A 16,050-nucleotide genomic window follows, 5' to 3' on the forward strand; every position below is an offset into this window, starting at 1 on the left:
AGTACGTCATTCAGAACAAAGAACAACAAAGCAACAAGAACGAAACATTTCTGTTGATAGAAACTAGAACTAATTAAGAGTCGTGCAAGATGGAAAATCTTCTTCATTTAGAACAGGTAAGAGAAAAGTGTATCAACGTCCAATCGCGTTAAGCAGAAGCAGCTTACGTTGCCCGAGTTGGGTCGGCGGGTCGTTATCGTTACTGACGATTTTGGCTAGCTAGCTATTTTGCTGTGGTGTGATCATTTTAGTTTCCATGTGACACGGCGAGTCACACACACTCTGACCCCAAAAAATTGAAGGGCTTTTTGGGGGCATTCTTAGGGGCCGACAGGAAAAATTTAGGGCCATCGTGGCAAATCAAGAAGAAGGAAAAAAAGACTCAACCGTGATTGGTTCATCAAAGACGCCGATCTCGACGAACCAACTCGCAAACTCTTTACTTTCAACCCGAGCATCTTGAAAAAAGCACTTCCCCGTGATACAAATATTCTTATTGGATCGTCGATCAAAGAACTACGCTACGAAGACGAAGCGAAAGGCCTACTCACAAAAACAAACAATGGAATATCAACGACAGGATGGCGACTGTAAGAAAAAAAGTTGTCAACGCAGCGTGACTTCCCTTGGCAATTTGCGGCTGTTTTGGACGCCAGACGGATCTCTATTTTTTACTTTTTCCCCCCCCCGGGAGAATTTTGGTGGTGGAGGTCCTCCCTTTGATTTTTTTTTTTTTTTTTTTTAAATTTAAGGCCTTTTTAAGGGCTTGACCGGTTTTCGGTGAATTTTAAGGACTTTTAGGGGCCCCCAAATGGACCCTCAGAAAGATGGGGGTTTTTTAGGGACTTTTAGGGCCGCGTGCGAACCCCGGACCAATATCGTCAGTAACGACCTGCCGACACAACACAGAACGGAAAATTCTTCTGCTGCCTCGTTCACGATAAAACATGCGCTAGCATACGCGCTAACGGCGGAACCGGCGTACTTTATCGGCAAAATCACACGACATTTGCAAATGTTGGAACCGAGTGTGCGCGTAAGGCTACGCCACATTGTAAGTCAAAAGTGGTGCGTCGTCTATTTAGAAGACAATTTAAGACCTCTACGATCGAGGAAAAAAAAAAAAAAAAAAAAAAATCTGCGTTTATGCCGTGGGGGGCGCTAACGGTGAACCGCGCATGGGCAAGTGCACACTGTACTCCTGAAATGTGGTCACCTGTCCGACACGCAGGCAAAATTGCCCAAAGTAAAAAATGGCAACTTGTCGTCGTCTGTGAGATTCTCGTCATTTGTTTGCGTCGCTAAGAGTCGACTCCCGGACAATTGTTCACCAAAAGCAACCCTTTTGTACGGTGTACCCCGTTGGAATATACCATAGAAAATCCTAAGTCACCTTGCCTTGGCTTTATTAAGTTAACCCTGATTTAAAAAGCTTCTACAGATCATATTTAGGTACATATTACAAAAATATGATATTTTGTGTGCATAATGTAACTAACATCAGGAAGATGTTGGGGCATACCCGGCCGCTATCCTTCCCGAGTGGCTGCTTTAGGCTTCATCGCCCTGCTCGCTGTCATCCGACCCTGCCACGTTAAAAGTCAGACAATTATGATTTTTCCTCACTTGCTATATCAAAGCCTCAAATATTGAGAGGATACGACGCTTCGCTTACCGTCGATCACAATTTCTCCGCCTCCGCCTTCTTCGTGGCTCTCCTCTGAGGGGGAAGATCATTTTTAGTTTTGAGGATAAAAACAAGAGTTATTCATTCTGAAAAAAAAAAAAAAAAAAAAAAAAAACTACATTAGGGTGTACTTGCGATGGTCGGACAATTTTTTTGGTCTTGATTTACGAGAAATCGATGGCACCGGCGTACGGCCCAAAATGCAGCACTTTGCCAAACGGTGAACAATTTCCTTACAAGTAATTCCAGTTGAAAAATACTGTAAAATTCATAGAACAGAAGTAAACGTGGATTTAACCAAAACTAGAGATGAAAGTGGACTTCTGTGAAAATTCCTGAAAATACAAATGCGAGCACTGGGGGGGGGCGAATTTTTGAAAAAAAGTGGATGGGTGTGGTGCATTCTGGCGATATCTGTGTACAAAATTCAGACAAAAATGGACCCTGACCCCTATGTCCTTGGACACGGCTCATGATGTTGATGACTTTCGACGTAAATGCGCTCGCATTACGTGAAGCAATTCTGAACATGCGCTTTCGTACAGGTTCAGTGCGGTTCACTTGCATTTCCTGTTTCCGGGTGAATACCGGTTGTTTTGGAGCAGGCTTGTTTAGCTGACAGCGTTTATGAAATAAACACGTAAATTAACGTCAAAACCACAGGAAATAAGCGACGTCTTGAGAGAATGCGAGGGGAAGGGCGTTACTCTTATCCTTGTTAGTGCCTCAACATGGCTACGCTCGTGAAAGCAAAACAAAGAACTCGAGTGCACGTTGGTTCAATGTTGCCAACTAACAATTTTTCCTTTCGGAGGACTTTTCACCACTGCAAAACAATATTCGCGTCATCTTACGCAAGTCTACGGCCTCAGTTCTAACCCACAACGCAAAATACGAGTATTGACGTATTTGAACGCGAGCGATCGCAAATGTTGTGATGATATTTGAGAAGATTTCTAAAATTAAAGAACTGACCTGCACTTGGCACCTCCTCCTCCTCCTCTTCCTCCTCCTCTTCTTCTTTTTCCTCCTCCTCTTCCTCTCCGCCGCTGCGTTCTCGTTCCGCCTCGCCAGTTTCCTCGTCTGAGTCGGAGATGACCACGCAGTCGTCGCCATTGCCGTGGTCGGGCGCTGCTGCGGCGCCGTCGCCGTCGCTGCGGGACGGACACACGGTCGAGCTCGTGAGAAGGCCGTAAAAAAAGACATAAATGAGACACAAAAGTGTGTTGTCGATCAGCTGCCATTTCGAGAGATCAGCTGTGCTGCAGGAAATGATCCATTCATTTATTCATTTTCTTCGCCGCTTATCCTCACGCGGGTCGCAGGGAGTGCTGCAGCCTATCCCAGCTGTCAACGGGCAGGAGGCGGGGTACGCCCTGAACTGGTCGCCAGCCAATCGCAGGGCACATGGAGACAAACAGCAGCACTCACAATCACACCTTGGGGCAATTTAGAGTTTCCAATGAACGTTGCATGTTTTTGGGATGTGCGAGGAAATCGGAGTGCCCACCCGGAGAAAAGCCACGCAGCCACGGGGAGAACTCCACACAGGCGGGTTCGGGATTGAACCCGGGACCCCAGAACTGTGGGGCCAACACTTTAACAGCTGATCCACCGTGCCGCCACTTCAATTGTCAAAGTATACAAAATTATTCGGAAGATATTATTCTCTTGACTTTCCTACATCAACCGGACAATTAATATTCTCATATTTCTGAGCAAACCTCTCAATTATAGCACCATTTGAAAATGTAAAAAAAATAAAGAAATAAACTTTCAGATTGGCCACTTACTTCCATGATAGCAAAAGAAGAGCCGCGCTTTCATGAGCAAAATCATCTCCGAGGATCCGTCTCAAAGAAATTCAAGCAGAAACTCTCCCAAAAACTCATAAATTGAAGGATGGATGTAAGAATTGTGATGCTGTTTTAAAGTAAGGTGTCATGTTAAATTTCAATTTCTGGAAATATGTCGTCCTAATGTTGCAAATGTAATCATTTTAAGACCTGTTGAATGTCTTCAAACTTTGTTCTATACAAGTTGAAACAAGTGATTTTTTTTTTTTCAATTTAATTTCATATGGTGTTGAATTCAATTTATGACTAAACCAGAGGCTCGTTGATGCTGTAGCCTTCCGTGCAGACGGTGCAGTTTCAATTCGCAGCAAGTGTCCCAGAACCCAGAGAAAAACATGTGTGGTTTGATTCAAAACGGGGAATAAATAACACAACAGTGCCACCCAAATCACGCAAGTCACTGGCTGTGGCGCAAACTGAAATTTGCAACAACAAATTCAACAATTCGTTCGAAACTGCGGAGTTTAGACCTCTTGTCCGGGTGTGGGGCTGGTGGCGATTCACGATTCATGGGAAATATTGGAAAGCACACTTAAAATGTTCAATTCACGAAGGAGTGGACAATGCTCTACAGCTCCCTCTGCTGATGTCGAAGGACACACCAGATTACTGCCCCTGTTGATCTCAAACCGCGGAGACACAAATTGTGGATGGAAAAACGACAAGAAGTCACACAACACGCAACTCAAAATACACTTTGGGAAATGTGACCTACCTGCCGTTCTCTCTCGGCTGCCAGAGCGGCGTGAGGTAGTATCTCAAAGGGTCCCTGTACAGGTCGTCCTTCAGGATCTAGAGGGAAGCACCACCGCGTGAAACGTGAAAACATTTGCGACAAAACGCGTGCAAGACGACTACGGCTCCTGAACGGCACATCCTTAAAGGGATTATTGCAATACGAACTATGAAACGAAAAAATGAGACGGTGATTGCAACTCGGGTTGTGTGTAGCATTGTCAAACTTGTTTTCCAACCTAAATTTGAAACTGACTGAAATTGCAAAATGTCTTTTCTATCGCTGAGCCCTGCCCGTAACTTATCAAAATCAAGAGGACAAATTCTTCAGTGGCACCGCAAACTAAGGATCAAATTTTGCTCTTTTTATTCTTATTCTTGCTCTTACTCAAATGGGTACTTATGGAGTGCATAGAAACCAGCGGTCGCAAGTTTCGGCATCCAAATTCGCCCGCCGTCAGCCATACCTGCGCGACGTCGTCTTGACCGGGGTTGCTGTGGTCTCCGAACCAGCTGAAAAACGTCTGGTAGACGCCGCGTGACATCTTCCTGGGTTCGCTGTGGGCCATCAAATTGTGACCGCGATGCCACAGGATGGGATTGGAGAAGGACATGGGAGTCGCTGCGAAAAGCACACAGCGGGGTTGGTCACGCGACTGAAAAAGATGGCGGACAAGATCAGTTTGATCCATTTTTTACACAATGAGTGTCGGTCGGGTTACTGTTAGTCACGCTTTGCGGACTGCTCTCAAAGTTTCGTTCAGATCAGCCTGAGTGGCTTGTAAACAAAATGCTTTCGCACATTTTGTCGTCTGAAAGCCTCCACAAATTTTGGGGACAAAGATTTGGTTTGTTCCTTCGAGCAGCTGGACTGCAGACGTCCAAAAGAATCAGCTCAAGACTGCGTGACACAAGAAACACACGTTTGGAGCCAGAAGTTTACAAAAACACATTTCATTTTTTGTCTCATTTTCTGATGCCAAATAAGACTAACGCTCAACCAGTCAGGATCACCACAATTTTATTTTGTTAAATGCCACAAAAACGAGAGAGAATTTCTCAGAGGACGTTATCATTTTCTTTGAGGTCAAAGGTTTACATACACAAAAAGTATTACGTCTTGAAAGAACACGGGGAGACCCAGATTTGGAGATCAAAGCTTTGGAAGCTGCTGATAGGTCAACTGACAGCATGTCAGTTACTTGAAGGCACACCTGGGGATGCATTTAAGGCCACACCTCAAACACTCTGCTTCCTTGTTTGAAATCATGGGAATATCTAAAGAAAAATCAGTGAAAGAATTGCAGAGCTCCACAAGTCTGGCTCATCCTTGGGTGCAATTTCCAGGAGAGAGGCAGGCTCGGTGCCCAAGAGATGAACGTGTTTTGGTCCAAAATGTGCGAATCAACGCCAGCACAAAAGCTAACAAAAGCTGAAACTGGTAAGAAAATGTAATTATCCACAGGGAAACGAGTCCCGCACCGGCATGGAGTGAGAGGCCACTCACTGAGAATGAAGCACTCCGAAAGAAACATTAAAATAAATTACACATTGCAAAAAGACACCAAGACAAAGATCTTAACTTCTGGAGACATGCCTTGTGGTCTGATGAAATGAAAGTGGAGCGGTCTACCCACAATGACCAAAGAGCGTGTAGACCTAAGAACACCGTACCAACTGTGAAGCATGGAGGTGGCAGCATCATGTTGTGGAACTGGAGCTCTTCATAAAATTGATGGCATCCCAAAGAAAGAAAACCACACGGAGATATTAGGGCAACGTCTCGAGACATCAGCCGGGAAGCTAAAACCTGGACGGAAATGGCTCTGCCAAACGGACAACGACCCTCAGCATGGTTCCAAAGTGGCTTGAGGATAACAAAGTCAATGTCTTCGAGTGGCCCTGATCCGAAACCCATCGAAAATTTGTGGGCAGCTCTGAAATGCCGCGTGCAAGCAAGGGACGCTCTCCGCGTGCCAGCGTGGCTTTTCTCCGGGTACTCCGGTTTCCTCCCGCATCCCCAAAAACATGCGAAATAAATTGGACACTCTAAATTGCCCCGAGGTGTGAGCCCAGTTTTTATTTGTACCTCCCAGTCCGAGGTGCAGTTCCTTCATGATGATGTTGTTCTGGAAGTACGGGTTCCGTCTGAAGTGGAAGCGGATCCGGAAACCCACTTTGTGGTTCTTGAACGTCTCAATCTGAGGGAGGTGAAAAGTTTCAAGGTTGCTAAAAGGAGCCAGTGACATGCAACACTTGCCAGGGAAATTATGCTATTTCATTTAATTGGCCTGAAGATTATTCATCACAAATAAAGTAAAATTCTTCATATCCGGGGTCGGTTTTCTACATTTTTCACTTAGTGACCCCTCAGAAAAATCCTACACTCTCTATGTATCATCATCATACTGACTAGCATTAAAATGCAGTAACTTGATGACAAGGTTTTAGTCCTGAAAAGCAGATTTATTCATGTAAGCCACTGTACCATTACACAAAATTTGAACATTATTACTGCACTTAAAAAGAGCTTAAAAAAAATGATTTCATTAAAATGTACTGACCTCTACTTAAAAAAAAATTACTAGGCTTGGAAAAAAAAAAAAAAAAAGTAGACAACACAAAGATACATTGGGGTGCTGTGGGAAATTATCAAATTTCACTAAATTGGTCAAAATATTTATTTCCAATAAATAGCGTATTGTTGGTCATATAACAACAGACTCTTCCATTTAATGGCAGAAAGTGTGCAATTGCTTTGTGTATCTACTTTCTGTGACACTTTTGTTTAGTGGTGTGCCGTGAGATTTTTCAAATGTAAAATATGTACTTTGACTCAATAAAGGTTGGGAATCACTGAACTAATCTACTAGATTTATTAAAAAAAAAAAAAAAAAAAGGTCAAATAGGCTGTACAAATATATCCCTATACTTCTATATATTGCAAATTGCATATCGCATATTGCTGCCACACACAAAAAAAAATAAAAGTCGCTATCATATTATATTATAACGTGTTTTCATGTTATAATGTGAAAAGTTTCATGTTATAACATGGAAACTTTCTCGTGGTAACGTGAAATGTTTCATGTTATAATGTGGTCAATTACACATTATCATTTTTTATTATAATGTGAAAAGTTCATGTTATAACATGAAAACTTTCTCGTGGTAACATGAAATGTTTCACGTTATAATGTGGTCAATTACACATTATGTCAATCATTTTTTGTTATAATGTGAAAGGTTTCATGTTATCACATGAAAAGTTTCACGTTATAACGTAATTCATTTCATGTTATAGTGTGAAACTTTCACGCAATAACATGATATGCTCTATGTTATAACGTAATTTATTTCATGTTATAACGTAGAAAATAATAAAGACATTTTAACCCTCCTCACTCCCCCCCCCCCAAAGGGGTGCGGCAGCAATAAGCTTCCATACAAATAGCTACAATCTTCAGTCAAATGTTTGAATGTATGATACGTTGTTTTAAATGTATTTTGTGACTTTTTTTGTGCGGTTTGCTGCATGTTTTTTTTTTTTTTTTTAGAAAAAGGTTTGAGAAACCCTCGTATGAGATGATTCGAAATGAGCAAGACATCGGCAAGTACATCACCCACCTCCAGATCGGTCATGTAGCTGAGCGCATCCTCGTCCGTCTCATCGATGTGAGCCGAGAGGTGAGGGTGGTTCAGCAGCTGGCATCTCCGAGTCAAGGTAAAGCACAGACACGGTTAGCGGCATTCGGACTCGACTCAAAAGCGCAAGAGGCGGTCTCGGGTGGAAGGATACAGCGGTCACCCAGAAGCCCGGGATGGTTTTTGTGATGGAGCTACGTTGCTCGAGATGAGGCCGCCGCATGCGGCCGATCTTCAGCTCCAGGCGCTGGTGGAGCCAGGCGCTTTTCTTCTCAAGAGCTTCCAGTCTCATCTGTACCTGCGCCAGGAGAGCCACTGACTGTCTCATCTCGGGAGCCATCTTAACAGACACAATGGCGCACTCACCGTCCTCATTGTCCTCGTTCTCGGACAGGAAAGAGGAGCTCGGTGTGGAGGAAGACCCAGACATGGATTCGCCACCTTGGCCGGCGTTTTCCAACTTGTCTGCGTCCTCTCTGTCTTTGCTGTGCGCAGATGTGGAGCTATCTGCGGCAGCCGCCCACGTTTTCGAATGCGCTCTGAGGGCCAGCTTGTCGCCGCGCTGTTTTACTTTGCCCCCTTGCTTGACTTGCTTTGCTCTATCGGGCGAGCACAGAGTCTCTCGGCCGTCTTCGCCGTCTCCTCCCGTGAGGCTCGCGAGGGCTTCGGCGGCTGCGATGGCAGCCGAGTCCGAGTCCGACTGGTCCAGAAGATGACTGGGCTCGGGTCCTGTGCTCGCATCCGCATCGTCCCTCGCATCAGCACACCTCTGAGCCTGTGAGGACTGCGGTTCCCTGGATGTGCGGTCTGCGGAAGCGGAATTGGAGTGGCTGACAGGTGCAGAGGCAGGGCTGTGGAGACTTTGTGAACTTTCTGCTTCCTCGTCACGCTTGGAATGTCTCTCTTCGGTGCTCTCGCTGTTTTTGCAACGTTCCAGGGCATCCTGTGCTTCACCAGATGCGTCCTCTACTTTGGAAGATTTACTGGGAATAGAGGCTCCCTCATCGTAGTCCGGTGACGGGCGCCTTTTCCTCGATTCGGAGTCGGCGCTCGGTTTGCAGTCCGTCAGTTCACTCATGTTGGCGAGCTAGCCGCAACGGCTAACAAGCTAGCTGGCCGGCGAGCTCGATTACGAGAAACTTCAACGTAAACCACTAACCGCTGAATCGACACGGCGGAGGAGTGTCGTGTTTGCGCGATTGTGTTATTTTGTCTCTTGACGTTAACTCACATCGTCGATGACGACTGAAGAGGAGGGTGCAGCTCGCTCGCGGCCTACGACGAACGACAGGAAGTAGCCGTTAAATGCTAAAGCTAGTTAGCTCGACGTTATCCATGTTGCGTATCCCCGCAGTTACGGCGCCGCATTTCCACAAAACGGCGAGACAGAAGGACGGTCAGTTAAGCGGCGTTATCCAACAATGGCAGCGAGGGCGACAATTGTTTGTAATAGTTTGTGTTTCGGTCATTAATCCCTTATCTTACTATCCGCGTTATCGCCGTGTAGAGAAAAACAATGTCGTGATTGGCTGGAGCACGTCGCGCTAAAAGATTTCGGCCAATCTGATGGAAGGGTGCGTTAACTGTCCGATAACTGCGCAGAAGTCTTCTTCTTCGTCGCCTTCTTCTTCTTCTGCTCTTTTTCTTCTTCTTCGTTTTCCTCTACATCCTTGGATTCAACGTTTGGCCGAGATGCTGCGTTCGAACGTCTACCAAAACTGAGGAAAAAAAAAAAAAACAACATTCGTATGACGTTAAAATGTATAATAAGGTTATCAGGATCATCACAACACAGAAATTCTTTCCCGCCCCAGCTAGGAGAGAATTTACTTTTTGGGGAATATTATCGAGATGTGCCCTGCGACTGACGGGAATGTAGTCCGCCTTCCGCCTGACGTTGGTTGGGATAGGCACTCCCGCGGCCCTTGTGAGGATAAGCGGCTCGAAAAAATGGATGGATGAAATTGATGAGTTTTTAACGATTTAGAACACGATACCGTTCGTTTCAAGGTTTATTTCAAGCCACACTTGAAAAGACCCCTTGCGGTAAATTGCAGAGATACTCATAAATAAGCCGCAAACATCATGTCGAGCATCTTTTGAGAATATTCTGTCATCTGTCTCGCACGTGCACGCACAAGCAACGTCTTCATTTCAGTGAATAAAACAACGGGACGTGCGTGTATTTTGGGGTACTTTAAAGAGGAAATGGTGTCCGACCTCCCGTTTGGGTTTGAAAGCGATTGGTTCCTCCGAGCATTAGCCTAGCCACATGCTACTTTTCGGAGGGGTGCGCGCCCTTGTGCAACCACATTAATTTCATTACTATTATAATATTAATAGCATAAGACCAACATGGTATCAGATAATTTGTTGGACCTGAGTTTGCCTTCAAATGTGACTTTACAAAGGTTGTATCCATATTTTTTTGTTTCTAGATTAAGCGATTACTAATTTATACTCCCACTTGAGTACAATATTCGGGTTCTTTGTGTCCCCATGCGACTACTTTTTTTAATTATTATTATTTAAAGTCTCATCAAATTGTTAAATGTGAATTAATTGTTATAAATGTAGTGTTTTTGCGACCCTCCCTCCTTTTATTAATAAATTCAAACACAGGAGAGAATTTTGGTAGATTTTATATCAAAAACACATTCCGTATTTTAAAGTCCTGAAAAGACTTAAAAATTACGGAAGCTCGCGTTTTACATGATTATGTGAATCATTTCACATAATACTGTGAAACGTATCACATAATTCTGAAACGATTCACATAATTATGTGAAACGCGACCTTTTTTTGAGGGTGTGGCAGTAAAATGAACTCCCGCTTCTTTGCAAATCTTTCCTGTTTATTTTTCTTTTCAACAAAGTTTACAAAATAATCAGTCAACATCAAATGCAAAACAAAAAAAATTCCGGTATTTGGGTCGCTCCATCGTTGCGCCGATGAGCTGCAGAAAAAAAAAAACCCCGATGACGTCTCGCGGAAAATTGATCATGATCACTCTATGGGACGTTGCCCGCGTTTAATGATCTGCAATAATCGTTGGAGGAATTGATGATTGATTGGTGGCTCCCAGGAATGCAGCGGGGGGGGGGGGGGCATACCAATTGGAAGACACATCGGAAGCCCGGAGAGCCCGGAGAGCCCGGTAGGTCAGGGCTAAAATTGGACTCCCCCAGCCGCCAAAGGTTGCCGTTTTAGCGTGGGGTGCACGATCACGAGTGAGGTGGCACGACAAGTTTCCCATGCGTGACATTTAGCCGAGGAGACTGCGCGAAACGCGCCGCCCGCGCGGCCCACTGCTGTTTTTCCTCTCGGGGGTCGTCGCACGCGCAGCAGAAATGTCTTTTCTGACCATACCGAGTCAAGAGCGTCTCTTTACGCCCATCAAAATCGACGACGGCGGCGGCGGCGACGACGACGACGACGACGAGGGGAGCGACAACGTGCGCCTGATCCCGAGATGCTCCCCGGTGCCCAGGAGGCGAGGCGCGTCCATCCACGACGAGACGGCCGAGTACCTGCGCATCCAAGCGGCGCTGAGCCCCGGTAAGCGGGTGTCGTTCGCCGACACGATCGGCGGCGACCTGGTGGACGTCCGCGAGTTCGTCGCCTTCGACTCGGACGACGACGACTCGGACGACTCGGCGGGGCGGGACGAAGAGCGGCCAAAGTACGGGCGGACCCGGCGAGAGCCGCGCTTCCTCGTGCATCCCGAGTTCGAGCCCCTCGGCGGAGGCGCGCTGCTGGAGGCCGTGCGCGCGCATCGAGTGCGCGTCGAGCACGTCGCCCCCGTGGAACGCGAGCCGCTCGCCTTCGGCGGCCTCGTGCGGGTCCTCAACGTCTCCTTCCACAAGGCCGTCTACGTCAGGTCCACCATGGACAACTGGGCCACGTACTTCGATCACCCCGCCGAGTACGTCCAGGGATCCCACGACGGGGACACGGACGCCTTTTCCTTCAAGTTGTCTTTTGCGCCCCCGTACGTCACCCACGGCTCTCGCATCGAGTTCGTTGTCCGCTACGAAACCACCGAGGGGGACTTCTGGGACAACAACTCCCGCATGAACTACGTGGTGTCCCTGCATCGGTACCACCAACAGGAATCGGAGGAGAGCGACGGTGGGCAGCAGGAAGTGAGAGGCATCATGAGACCCCCCAAAGATTACAGGTACGTACAGTAGCAAGACTGGCAGCCGTATTCCCAGCCGCTTATCCTCACACGGGTCGCGGGGAGTGCTGGAGGCTCTCCGGGCTGTCGACGGGTACAGCCTGATCTGGTCCCCAGCCAATCGCAGGGCACATCTAGACAGAACAGCCACACTCACGATCGCACCTCGGGCCAATTTAAGAGTCTCTAATTAATGTTGCATGTTTTGTTTTTGTTTTTTTGGGGGGGGCGGGGGGGGGGGGCGTATGGGAGGAAACCAGAGTGCCCGGAGGAAACCCACACAGGCACGGGGAGAACACGCAAACTCCACACTGGCGGGTCCGGGATCGAACTTTCACATTTGATCCACCGTGCCGGTGCGGCACCATGTGAAGCATGCAATAAAAACAATGGAGACCCCGGACCGTTGAACAGCTGAAGTTGTACATCAAGCAAGAATGGGAATGAATTCCGCCGAGAAAGCTTCAACAAATATTATTCTCATTTCCTAAACGTTGATTGAATGCTGTGAAAAGAAAAGGTGACGTAATCCCGTGGTAAGCATGACCCACCTTTTCTGGAACACGTTGCAGCCCTAAAATCCAAAGTTTTTGAGTATTTGCGACAAACTACGTTTGAAGATGAAATATCTTTATCTTTGTCGTGTACTCAATTATATATGGGCTTGCAAATCATTGTACGTATTCTGTTTTTATGTTTTCCACAACATCTTCAGCTTCATCAGAATCGGCTTTGTTTATAAAATATGCGAGGGCGACCAAATCGTTGAAAAGTTTGTGCAGAGCCCCCATAAAACAGGATCGCTTCTCTCAACTGCTCGGTCCTTTGCTTTCACTGCTTTCGCACATTATCGGACAAAAAATGTTTACCAAGGCGGCACAGTGGAGCAGGCGGTCAAAGCGGTGGTCTCACAGTTGTGAGGTACCCGGGTTCGATCCCGCACCTGCCTGTGCGGAGTTCGCATGTTCTCTCCGGTTTCCTCCCACATCTCCAAAACGTGCAACATTCATTGGACACTCTAAATTGCCCCCGTCGGTGGGATTGTGAGTGTGCCCAGCGACCAGTTCCGGGTCTACCCCGCCTCCCGTCCGCTGACATCTGGGATAGGCTCCAGCATTCCTCGCGACCCTTGTGAGGATAAGCGGCTAAGAAAATAGATGGACGAAGTTTGATTTGACTTTCTGAAAAGGTCCTCCTCGTCAAAGTCGTGATTTGTGGCCGCAGCGGAGCCGTTTGTGTAAAACCCGCATGCAGTTCTGCTTCCCCTCGGTCAGCTGTTGCAAGACTGCAGTGACCCGTGCAAAGACGGAAGTACTGAAAAGCGAGATCGCTGCACGGAAGCGTTCAAGAGGGTTCCGGAGGGCGAAGACGCGCCCCTGAAAAACTGCGGCGGGTGTCGGTTTCACTCCGTCCATTCCCCTTTGCTCAAATTCACCTCTGAACTTTTCCACCTGCCAGCTGTCGTTCAGCAATATCAACGCGGATCGCAGATCGGGGGGGGGGGGGGGCACCTCTCACCAAAACAGTCTCAACTTGCCGTGGAAATTTCTAAAATGCACTTGAACATTTACATGTGAACTTAACGTCAAAACAATAATCATGACCAAGCCTTGTGTAATGTTTTAAAGCATTTTTTTTTCATTTTATCGTATTAATTTCATTTTCCTTCTTTCAGTACGTGCGTTGGTTTCGACTCAGCCGACAATGAAGGTAAGACGTGTTATTTTGGATGCAATCCGTCGGGTAATTGCGCACGAAATTGATGTGGTATTTTTACCTTTTTTTGGGGGTGCGGGGGGGGGGGTCAAGCAGACGAAACGGAGCCTTCCGGAACAGGAAAGGAGGGTGGCGGAGCCCCCTGCCCAGTCATCGTGTCACCCGAGGCCGACGACGAGGGAAGCTCCAACTTCCGAGAACTGGGCAGGAAGCAGCAAACGTTACAGTCGTCGCAATAAATCCACAACACAGTCGTAATTCTTTTTTTTTTTTTTTTTTTCCTTTCTTTAAGCGCAAATAGTCAACAATGATCAGCGTTGGAATGAAAATGATTTTGATTCACATCCATGTTGGGACAAGTGTTCAATGTACAGTAGAAGCAGTTTCTGAGTTTGGATTTTCATCATGCTTATGATTACCTTTGAGTGTCATCTTGAGTTCCATTTTTTTGTTCTGATCTTCTGATTTGGCATCCACTTTGCATTAAACCAATTCAAGACAAAGCTTCTTAAGGGGGTGCCATCATTCGACCTTCAATAAATGCGCCTGACTGGATGGATGGTTTATGGAAAAAAATAAACACGTGGGAATAAATTGCAAAATGTCTTCATAGTCGGAAACACGAAGAAGAAAGAGGCCTTCATCCTGCAGTGGATGGATAATGGCTACTGCTGCTGACATCCATCCATCAGTTATCTGAGCCGCTTATCCTCATGAGGATCACAGGCGCGGTGGAGCCAAACCCAGCCGTCATCGAGCGGGAGGCGGGGTCCACCCGGAACAGAAAAACAGAAAACAGTCGCACTCACGATCACACCGACGGGGCAATTGAGAATCTCCAATGAATGCAGCACGATTTTGGGATGTGGGTGGAAACCGGAGAAAACCCACGCAGGCACAGGGAGAACGCACAAACTCCGAATGGGCGGGGCCGGGATTTGAACCCCAGTCCTCATAACTGTGCGCCAGACGCTCTAACCAGTCATCCACCGTGTCAGAGGAAAAACACCCGAATGCTGGAAAATTGACTTCTATAGATTGCACTCATTCATCCATCCATTTTCTTTGCTGCTTATCCTCACAAGAGTCGCAGGAGCGCTGGAGTCTATCCTCGCTGTCAGCGGGCAGGAGGCGGGGGACACCCTGAACTGGTCGCCAGCCAATCGCAGGGCACATAGAGACAAACAGCCGCACTCACAATCACACCTCGTAAGGGCAATTTAGTGTCTAAATAACGTTGCGTGTTTTTGGGATGTGGGAGGAAACGGGAGAAAAGCCACGCAGGCACGGGGAGAAGATGCAAACGGCACACAGGCGGGTCCGGGATCGAACCCGGGACCTCAGAACCAACACTGATGCACCGCGCCGCCTTAGATTGCACCCTTCCAGTAAAATTTTCAAATCGACACCCACGTTCATTTTGGCCGCTCGCTAATCACGGAAATGACATCACGCCTGTTAAATTTCCCCGTTTCCTATTCGACGACGCTTGTTTGGACAGTGGAAAATCCGAATTCCACCCAAAAACACAAAAAAATGTGTCACGCACAGTCAAATATCTGCCCCGAGAAGGATTTTACGCAGACCTGGCAAGCCATGGTAGCCCCCAACTCTATTCCGGGTGACTGACGAAGACGAAGGTCAGCACACAAAGGCAACATCTAAAAAGGTTCACTGCGCAGACCGTATTTACATTATTTTTGTTATATGAGCGGCAGCACGGTGGATCATCTGGAAAAGCAATGGCTTCACAGTTCTGAGGAGCCAGGTTCGAACCCGGCCCCGCCTGTGTGGAGTTCGCGTGTTCTCCCCGTGGCCACTCCGGTTTCCTCCCACATCCCCAAAAACACGCAACATTAATCGGACACTCAAAATTGCCCCGAGGTGTGATTTGATCCCCTACGTGCCCTGCGATTGGCTGGCGACCAGCTGAGGGTGTACCCCGCCTCCTGCCAGCTGGGATAGGTGACCTTTGTGAGGATAAGCAGCTAGGACAACGGACGGACGGACATCGTATTAGCGATTTCAGTCAAGCCGTTCATTTTGAAATTGGCCTTTGCAAAGCGCCGGCAGCGTGTTAGCGTAATGCTTCCCATTTCTATTGTATTGATATCATTGCGGCGCCTGGCGTGACCACGCCTGAAACACAAGACTAAGCGCTACATTTTTCCCAACTGGAGGAGGAGGTCTCTCTTGTTGGCCTTTTCAGTTCTCCAATCGATATGGCCGAC

General features: G+C 47.1%; 2 protein-coding genes across 4 annotated transcripts; one reads left to right on the top strand and one right to left on the bottom strand.

Moving 5' to 3' along the window:
• Positions 1–1,389: 1,389 nt before the first annotated feature.
• tspy (testis specific protein Y-linked) lies at positions 1,390–9,502 on the bottom strand. 2 transcript variants are annotated; one of them, XM_061846635.1, is made up of 9 exons: positions 8,290–8,419; positions 8,078–8,221; positions 7,906–7,983; positions 6,368–6,479; positions 4,746–4,900; positions 4,259–4,335; positions 2,663–2,841; positions 1,676–1,720; positions 1,390–1,586 (listed from the first exon to the last, which is right to left on the bottom strand). In XM_061846635.1, the coding sequence occupies exons 1-9, from the start codon at positions 8,296–8,298 to the stop codon at positions 1,552–1,554; spliced, it is 834 nt and encodes a 277-aa protein (XP_061702619.1). In that variant the 5' UTR covers positions 8,299–8,419; the 3' UTR covers positions 1,390–1,551. The 2 variants fall into 2 exon arrangements, with proteins under 2 accessions (XP_061702619.1, XP_061702611.1); XM_061846627.1 differs by having other exon boundaries at positions 8,078–9,502.
• Positions 9,503–9,755: 253 nt separating this feature from the next.
• Positions 9,756–15,661, top strand: si:ch211-167b20.8 (protein phosphatase 1 regulatory subunit 3A). 2 transcript variants are annotated; one of them, XM_061846648.1, is made up of 3 exons: positions 9,756–12,103; positions 13,779–13,813; positions 13,913–15,661. In XM_061846648.1, exons 1-3 carry the CDS (start codon positions 11,274–11,276, stop codon positions 14,056–14,058), a joined length of 1,011 nt encoding a protein of 336 aa, XP_061702632.1. In that variant the 5' UTR covers positions 9,756–11,273; the 3' UTR covers positions 14,059–15,661. The 2 variants fall into 2 exon arrangements, with proteins under 2 accessions (XP_061702632.1, XP_061702642.1); XM_061846658.1 differs by having other exon boundaries at positions 13,916–15,661.
• Positions 15,662–16,050: the final 389 nt, after the last annotated feature.

Source organism: Syngnathoides biaculeatus, chromosome 2 (genome assembly GCF_019802595.1).
Source record: "Syngnathoides biaculeatus isolate LvHL_M chromosome 2, ASM1980259v1, whole genome shotgun sequence".
In the NCBI taxonomy this organism is placed as follows: Eukaryota; Metazoa; Chordata; class Actinopteri; order Syngnathiformes; family Syngnathidae; genus Syngnathoides; species Syngnathoides biaculeatus.